Genomic DNA, 9,641 nt, shown 5'->3' with positions numbered 1-9,641 from the left:
TCTGTCAGCTCCGAAGTTGAACTTTTCGACGTACCCCTTACCAATACCAGCATTCTGAGTGGAGAATGGGTCGAATACAGTCCCATCTCTAACATTAACGAAAATTCGACAATCACGTTTACCGTGGCTGGCAGTTCCGACGCGTATTTGGACTTGTCCAAGACTTTACTACATATTCAAGTTAGGATTGTCGACCCGTCAGATGGAAAAACAATCCCAGCAGCAGCGGACAAAGTTGGACCAGTAAATAACTTCCTGCATAGTCTTCTCAGTGAAGTACACCTTTCGGCTCAAGAGAGATCCGTTACACCATCACCGCAAAACTACCCTTACAAGGCCATGTTTCAAACGGCGGTGACGTTCGGAGGACCTGCCAAAACCAGTTTTCTTACCAGTTCCATGTTTAACAAGGACACTGCTGGTAAATTTGACGTGTTGGACGATAGCGAAGGGTTTAAAACAAGGGCGGCCTTCGCTAGAAAAGGGACAATAGATATGGTAGGAACTGTACACTTGGATCTTTGTCAACAACCCCGACACTTCCCAAATTTAACGGATCTCAAATTCAGGTTTGTTAAAAGTCCAAACGAATTTTGCGTGCAGGCAGCCGGTGCAGTTAAATGGAAAGTGGTTTACGAGGTAGCATCCTTGTATGTCCGTAAAGTAAAATTACCATCGGAAGTGTGAATCGCCCTCGCTAAATGTCTGAAACTGGCAACTATGAAATACCCGATTATTCGTACGGAATGCAACTCTTTCTCAATTAATAGCGGTACAAAAATTTGCAGTAGAGATAATTTATTCATGGGTCAACTACCCAAAAGAGTTCTTTTCGCCCTTGTAGATCAAAATGCGTATTTGGGTGATTACGGAAAGTCTCCTTTCATATTTCAACCTTTTGATTTAAATCATATTGCGCTGTACCTCGATGGAGCGAGTGTTCCGCATAAACCCCTTACCCCAAACTTTTCAGGTGGTCAGTATATGAGATCTTATACCAATCTCTTTACCCAAACCTCTCAATGGTTATTGGACGAGGAGAACTTTATTTCACGAGAGGAATTCCCCAATGGGAATTGCATATTCGCTTTTGATTTAAGCCCCGACCTTAATAGTTTGACCTCTCAATTTCAGTTGATAAGGAATGGTAATCTTCAATTGGAATTAAAATTCGCCAAAGACTTGCCCCAGACTATCACAGTTTTATATTACTCTGAGTTTCAGAATTTGGTTGAGATTGATAAGAATAGAACTGTCATATACGATTACAACTAGAAGATTATGGACACTATACAAATAACTAGAATTATGGAAAGGGATAAATTCACCAAGGATCTTTTTCGCGGTGTTTTCGCCGCGGATATGTTACCTAAAACTGTGAAATCTTTCCCTTCCCTATATATCGTGAATACGGGAATGTGGGATACCAACGGAGAACATTGGACTATCTACTTTTCTAGTAACAAAAATACAGAGTTCTTTGATAGTTTTGGAAACCCACCGGACATGTTTCAATTCAACGATTTCGTAGAAAGAAATAGTGTTACCGTAACTTTTAATTCAAAACAATTTCAAGGAAATTCCAGTCGGACATGTGGCGGGTACTGTATTTATTTTTCACTGTATAGATGTAGAGGTATTAAAATGTATGACATGTAGAGGTATTAAAATGTATGACAATTGCTTAAAATTTGTAAAAGATAAGAATTTCAATGATAAAATGATATCGGAAATTTATGTACAAGAGATTTTCAATAAAGTTTTTTTAAATTTAAATGTGTGTGTGTTTTTCTTGTTCAAATCGGGCGCAAATTTATTCCTACACACGTGCGCGGTAAATTTTTTCTACACACGCGCATGCGCGGCCGGTCCTCGCGCTGGGGGTCTGCCCTCCCTCCTAGAATGAATTAATGTTGCCTAAGTTGTATGAAGTAAGTGAAAGAGAGAGAATTGGTATTTAAAAAAAATTTATTGAGAATGAGAAACCTTAAACTTGAGGCTTAAAACACGTTTGCGGGAGAGGGTAAAAACAAAACTTAAAACTATATATTTTTTTCTACTTGAACATTAAATTATTTAAATTAAAAAAATAAAAACTAAACATTAAATTATATAAACCTAAGAACTAACCATTATTTAAACCTAAAACTATACATTAACTAACTAACAATTATTAAACATCCTTAAGTTTAAAATGACCGTGGATTGACTACCGTTTCTCCCAATTCCCATATCTCCCAATCCCATTTGACCCAACACTATGTCTTTTCCCCCAATTTCTTTTCTCCCAATTCAGCATAAAACATATGTTAATAAATTCAAAGAGAATCTTTTGTTTTATTAACAATGATATGTTTTACATATTCAGTTTAGTTTGAATTTCCATTTTATGATTTCTAGATATTGGGATGGAGCTTTTCTCCCCGCATCCAGTTCCCTTTTTAGTTGTTTTATTCTTTCCTCCTGAATCTTGTATTTTCTGTTTTGGTGGTCGAACAGGTTACCCCCCTTTCACCCAATTTAAAACACCCAATTCCCATTTACCCAAACATCATTCAACCCAATTCCCAGTTCTCCTATTCCAATTAACCCAATATTGCATACCCAAAAAGACTCAAATAGAGTAGAATTTGATGGTTTTATTTATTTATTTTTTCATTTCATAAGGGATACACTTACTTGAAGTGTATAACCGCTCCAAAGAGGAAGATACGTTCTCCTAACCAAACCTAACATAACATAACACTAATGTTTTGGAAAAGGCATATTATTTGAGAAGTCAATGAAGCTAAACGTCAATATTTTGGAAAAGGCGTAACATTGTTAAATGATTTATAAAATATTACTAACCTAACCTAACATAACATAACAGTAATGTTTTGGAAAAGGCATATTATTTGAGAAGTCAATGAAGCTAAACATCAATATTTTGGGAAAGGCGTACCATAGTTAAATGATTTATAAAATATTACTAACCTAACCAACCCAAACCTAGTCTAACATAACAGTAATGTTTTGGAAAAGGCATATTATTTGAGAAGTCAATGAAGTTAAACATTAATATTTTGGAAAAGGCGTACCATAGTTAAATGATTTATAAAACACGAACTTTCTCGTGAATCTAGCAGAAAAATATAAAACATTTAGAATAACACTTCAAATTAATTGGTAGGAAAATTATTTAACCTATCCTAACCTAACCAATCCAAACCTAACCTGAACCTAACATAACCTAAACAAACCTAACCTAACCTAACCTGAACCTAACCTAAACCTAACCTGAACCTAACCTGAACCTGAACCTAATCTAACCTAACCTAACCTAACCTAACAAACCAAATCAAACTTAACCTAACCTAACCTAACCTAACTAAACCTAATCTAACCTAACCTAACCAAACAAAACTTAACCTAACCTAACCAAACCTTACCTAACCTAACCTATTCGCATTAAAAATAATCAAAGTCGTTTTGAAAGCAACCCTTATTAGCATAAAATATTAGACGAAACCATTCGATTGGGAGAAATGAGAATTGAATAGTTTGGGATAAAAATTCCGATTGGGAAATATAAGATTGGGAGAACTGGGAATCGGAAAGTTTGGGATAAAAATGTATTTTGGGAAACACAGAATTGGGAGAAATGGGACCATACCTGGCCGTGTGCGTACGTCGATATTCCATCGATGATGAACCTCTTATCATCGCAAGGGTTCAACGCTAGCTTCCTCTGTGTAACGGAATAGAGTTGATGTTTTACGCTTACGATCCGCTTCATCTCCTCGACGGTAAGCTCCCGATCTAAAAGACATTCCTTGTATTGGGCATGCCGGATCTTCTTTCGGACTTCACGACGACAGACACCCTTCGCCGTCTTCTTTTCACCCTTTGCCGACAGGATACTGTACATTTTTGGCCGCAATCCGCTGAACTCCTGGATTGGAATGCCATTGAGTTCATCTTACTTCCCAAGCACCTTCTTGTTTTCATCACTGAAGAGTGGATGATCCTTGGGGTAGCCGGAAAAGTCATACATCTCCTTGTTTTGGGCAAAGTCATGGGGAAGATCGTCCTTGAAAATTTGATAGGTGAGGCTGTCTGTAATTATACATTAAAAAAAATAACATTGGATTAGTTTTAAAATCAAGTGAATGATTTATTTTTAAATCTATAGTAAACGATTAAAATACCGGTATCCGTGAAAAGAAGTTTGACATCGCCGCCATATCTAGCCTGCATGGTGTTGTAATGGAAGTCATACATTACTAACTTTGACAAGTCCAATATTGCAAAGCCAGTGTAGATGGGGCGGTCCAACTTGAGAGATTTCTTCAGCCGATGGATCCCAACCAGTTCATTCCTGAAGACGGTGAATCTCTGGAATGTAGGGGAACTGGACTTCTTGATGGCCTGCTCCCGGGTCTGTACAAGGTCGAAAATGATTCGGTTGCGGAGATTTTCCATCGTCTTGCCGAAAACGCTGTTAAAAGATAATAATTAATTTACGTGTACAATAATAACTTGGGGGTTAGGTGTGTTCATACCTATTATTAGCTAGCTTGAAGAAATCCATTTCAAAGTCGTTGGTCGCCTGCTTCCTCTTTTCTGTATTAAATTCAATAAAGGGTTTTAACCATGCGCCCTGCTCGAATGTGAGGATCCTATGGATTTTTCCTAATTTCATACGCTTAGCTAGGTAAAACTTGATTTTTCGGTAGTGAAGATCATATTTCTCCCTATTGTAAAGCGAGGGTAATAGCTTTGGAAGACTATCCTTAACTTTAATTTTGAGCTTATGCAATTGTTCCACCGAAAACGGGGAAAGCTCGTCCACGCTAATAACACGTGATTCGGGGGCTAAGGGAAGGCAGTTATGTTCCTTGTGCAAACTTTCCGGGTACTCAAGATCTACCTCTAGAATAAACCCCTGGGAATCATCGTCTGGGTTATTCAAAATAATTTCACGGGTGAAATCCTGACAGGGTTGAATCCATCTAAAACCACTCATCGGTAGGTGGTGACACATTACAGTGCCGTAAAGATTATTACAATCTAGTTAGGTAATGTAGGAGCTACGTTTTGCTGGGTCGAATGTTTCGGGAAGATCCTTATTATTAGCTATTGCCAACCTATGCGTAATTAATGAGACACCCCCTCTTATTCCCTTCTCAATAAAGAGATGCATATCAGGGTCTAATGAAAGTTCCAATCTCACTCGGGTCATGCATAGCGCACTTTGCCAAGCAAAGCCGGGGCCTGTATATGCGTGCGCGCAATCTAACTTGTAATATTCTAAACACATGGTTCTGAAACTCTCGAAAACATCCGCTAGGAGCAAAACGTCGGTCGTAATATATAAGTCATGATACTCGCCCAGATTAGCGATTTGGAATTCCTCCCAAACTGTTTGAGCGTGAGAATAATCCGCATCGCTAATCTTCTCGTCCGTCAGCGTGTTGAAAAAGCCATCCTTGGGTGGTAGCTCCATCTCGTTGAATTTCGTCTCGCAGTCAAAGTAGTCGTACGGGTAGACCTGTTTCCTTAATAGGTGTGGTACTTCCTCGGCGCTGAACACAGAGTTTAAACACTTAAACTTATCGGCTCCTCCTCTAGCCAGATTTGCCACTAGTGTCTCCAGCGATGCAGGCATGAACCTAATGGAGTCTAAAAATCTAAGATTACCAAGAGAAAATGAAATATAAGTTTCCGAATTTGTCGGAATACACTTGATCTCATGGTCTTTAACCAGCCCTCTTTTATCCATTATAAGGTGGGCGTCGTAACGAGAGAGATTGTGCATAAGAACCGGAACGAAATTCCTGGATCTCAGCTTCAGGTTACACGAATTATGAGCGGCTCCCCTGTAGGCCCCAGTAGTATGATCGTGGTCACGTACTTTACAGTCATTAACGGTAAAGGGTTCGATACATCGGTAACAGTCTTGAGCCGTGGCAAACTGTACCTTTTCTAAGTTTGATAAATTCATGGGGGTGTTAACTTTAATTTTACCCTGAATAATTGCATCTTCACGCAAAAGGTTTTCTAAAAACCTTTCCGTGGCATCTACCCCACGATAAGTAACCGGTTTGGACACTGTACCATCGTGACCAACAATCACATAGCTGAACCCGCAGGAGATATGCTGCGAAGTTTTCGTGGTAGAAGAGAGGTCACTGTCGGGGTTGCATCGGTGAACTTTGCGGAGAATCGACTCGAAGTCGGCGTAGATGACGTATTTCACCTGTGGGAAAAGACACAACATGTTATCAGTGATAATGTACTCTATAATGATAACCGAACTCTCTCCCCTTCTCTCATGCATCTAATCATACGCGTTATTCGCTCTTTCCTCTGAAAAATAATAATAATAGATTTAGCTTACCTTCTGTTGCCAGGCAACGTTTTTGAATTCCAGAATGGGTTCCTTCACCGGCATCTCGATTTTCTGGGGTCCGTGTAGACTGCACTCCTTGATGTGGTCCTTGTAGTTTGTCTCCGAGTTCGCACCGGAGAAACGATGCAGGCAAAAGCGGCAGTACTAGTTCCTGTGAACGTGTGCGGTGAAAGTTCTTGCAAGAAGTCGGGTGATGCTGCGAATTAAACAAAAGTGCTTCTTCTCGGCCTGGGTTAACAGCAACAAATCAACTTGTCGCGGTTCCTCAACTCTGTTGGAACTCACGTAAAGGGGGAAAACCTCATTCTCATAGCCGAATATATTAAGCGAAAGATTATTTACACGCTCAAATTTCTAATTTTGCGGCATTAACTTCCACGGGGAATGTAATACCGGCCATGTCTATTTCATTGCTAAACTCTAGATACTTTGTTACGCTCTGGGGGTTATTATTTTTAGGGTGTAAATGAGCCAAAATTGACCATAGGAAGCACTTATTATCTGTGTTTTGTACATTAAGGAGAGCTTTTTTTAAATGCGAGTTTGTTAGGGGTTTCAAAGTACGTACCTCCGTGAAGCGGAAGGTACGTGATAATATTAATTTGAATAAATAAGATCCTATCTAGTACCCACCCACTACCAGCCCCCTCATACTCTTCCATTAATTGTTTCAGGGTTAAAATTCCTAAGTCCATCTGTTCAGGTATAACGCCAGGCGTTAAAACTGCTAAGTTTCGGGTCCTGTGATAGATCAAACATTCCACCTCCTCGTCAGTATTAGCTAACCCCCTGGTGTAGCGAGCTCTGACAGTTAAATACCACTTATTACCCCGATCCCTCGGCAATTTGTCACGTAAATAATTTTCTATCGCTACCCTATGTCTACCTATGTACTGATCTACATCAGTCTCGACCGCTAAAGGTGTGAAACGTGCACAAAAAATAGCGTTACCTAGAACCTCTAACTGCTCTAGCTGATCGTGAAGGGGTTCTTCTGGCGAGGCAACGATAGGTTCAGGCTCCTCCGGTGGTTGCCCTCCACCCTCCTGTTGATCCATGAAGTCATGGATGTCACGGGCCTCTTGACTCGAAAGTTCCGGAAAGTCCTCCTCCCCGTCCATGAAAAGGTTAAGGTCACGGGCCTCCTGGCTCGAAAGCTCCGGAAAGTCTCCCTCCTGACTAATCCCATCTGCCGCGCACTCTTCAACACCTCGGACGTGCTCGCGCATGTGCATATCGGACTCGTTTTGGCCGTCGAACCACTTGTCGCAAATGTAACACGCGATCCGAGGTGAAGGGGAGTGCCGTCCAGCGTGACGACTTCGATGTCATCCTCTTCCCGCTCCATGAACTCGTGCAGCGCACGATTGAAATCGTCAGGTAGTTCATCTAGATTTTGGGATGAAAGGTCCGACGACAGGGTGTCGCCGGAAGGGGAACCAAAAACGTGGGGAGAGGTGGGGGAAACTGAATCGGGAGAGGAGTGGGTGGCGACTTCGGAAAGTGAACCAAAAACAGAGGGAGGAGTTGGGAGAATAGGGTTTGGAGTGGAATGGCTAAGTTTTGGCCGCTTGGCCTCGGGAGAGGTTAAACGATTCCCCCTACTCATGATAAGCTCGCGCCTAGCTCGGGCTTCCTGAGCATTTAACTCTTCCATGCTTAAATCCTTAAGGGTAGGAAAATCGGGGCCAGGGGAGGAATCAGAGTCCGAACTAGAGCTAGATAGGTTGAACATGGCACGCTTTCTACCTTTTAAGTGGTTGCCGGCCACGTGGGAAGTGGCGCGTCTCGTGAAACTCTTTGGGCAATGCGTGCACTTAAACACATCGCCCTCATGCTTTTCCCTTCTATGCCTCGTAAGGTCCCGTGATCTAACACTCGCGCTCGCAAACATCGCACTTAAAGATTCTAAAGACAGTAAAAAAATTTATCTTGATCTCGGGACAGAATTAACTATGTTTTAAAGGCAGTAAAAAATCTATCTTAATCTCAAAGATAATTACAAGGTTTTTCGGTGTTAAACCGTAAAAGTTTCACTTACCTTCTGCAAAGAACGGCTAATAGAAACTTGGGAACAGTCAGGAAGTTGTCCAGAACATAAAATGAATAGCTGATCTACACGCTGGAGCTTTTATACTCTTGGCGTGATAAGATGTTCAACTATGGTAGATCAGGGGATTTCACACTTGTATCACGTGACAATCAGCGCCATGCTTCGAGACGGGATTTTAAAGTTCAATCTAGTTTATTTTTCTTAAGTCTCCTATCGTGAACATAGATTATTTTCCCAAATATTGCCGACTGTAACTGTTTACTTGGCTTACCATGAAAGACCTCTATCATGGTTTATATCTCAAATTATTGATGGTATTGACCTTCTATTTACTCATAATCGGAGGATTCCATGAACCGACAACGTATTAACACGAGCCCATCATGTTTTCGAAAACATATCTAGTTGTTTCCACTTCATCAATAAGCGTTTCCTAACCAAAAAACATTTCCTACACCCGTTGCAGTTATTTACATTTCAGTTTCCTATCTCTACAATGATTGTTCTAAAATATATATATATATGCCTATATCCCAAATAAAGATAAACTATTAAATTTGAAAATTTATTAATTTTAATAAAAAATTGGAAATATGCTTATACTTAGAATAATGAGAATATGTTAAATTTCAATATTTATTATTTAAATTATCGTCAATACATTATTTTACAAGAATTGTTTTGAGTTGCATACGCTTTTAGAAACCATTTGCTTACAGAATTGAAAACTTAAGAAAAAGGAATTATTAAAAATGTTAACTATCATCTCTATATTTAAATTTGACACGGCATTAGAATAATGTTCATCTACACGTTCACTCCATTCCATCATTATGCAATCATGTTGCATCTGCGATGGGTGGTCTTTAAAACATCCATTGCAGGTATTCTTGACTCCCTCAGTCAGTTGCTGTATAACCATCTCCTTAATCACGCTCTCTACACGTTTTGATTCAGTAAGGAATGTAACCACCTGAATGTGTTTTTCCAGTAAGTTCCCCCATAGGAATGATCCTATAGCGAATCCATTCTTAGTCGGGTAGTGAATTCCATAGTTGGCTCCTTTACCCGGGACTATTTGACGTATATTTAACGTTTTCCTATCCTGGTAGGTTACAAGTTGAATTCGCTTGTCCACCGACCCTTCGGAAAAGCTCGTGGTAGGTTGAGCGTCATCCTTCTCGAAAAATTCAA

General features: G+C 40.1%; 1 protein-coding gene across 1 annotated transcript; it reads left to right on the top strand.

Annotated features, from left to right (window-relative positions):
- The first annotated feature begins 720 nt into the window (after window positions 1-720).
- On the top strand, window positions 721-1,275 carry LOC149612603 (uncharacterized protein F54H12.2-like). The gene has a single exon (XM_089858388.1). It carries the CDS (start codon window positions 721-723, stop codon window positions 1,273-1,275), a length of 555 nt encoding a protein of 184 aa, XP_089714514.1.
- The last annotated feature ends 8,366 nt before the right edge of the window (window positions 1,276-9,641 follow it).

The sequence above is a fragment of the Phalangium opilio genome, unplaced genomic scaffold (genome assembly GCF_054372755.1).
Source record: "Phalangium opilio isolate 3A_F unplaced genomic scaffold, DU_Popi_V2 ptg000240l_1, whole genome shotgun sequence".
Taxonomy (NCBI): Eukaryota; Metazoa; Arthropoda; class Arachnida; order Opiliones; family Phalangiidae; genus Phalangium; species Phalangium opilio.
This window is presented reverse-complemented; position numbering and strand designations above follow the sequence as displayed.

Bases quoted from the DNA above. Each gene is read 5' to 3' on its own strand.
- LOC149612603 (XM_089858388.1), top strand. From the start codon at position 721: ATGAAATACCCGATTATTCGTACGGAATGCAACTCTTTCTCAATTAAT.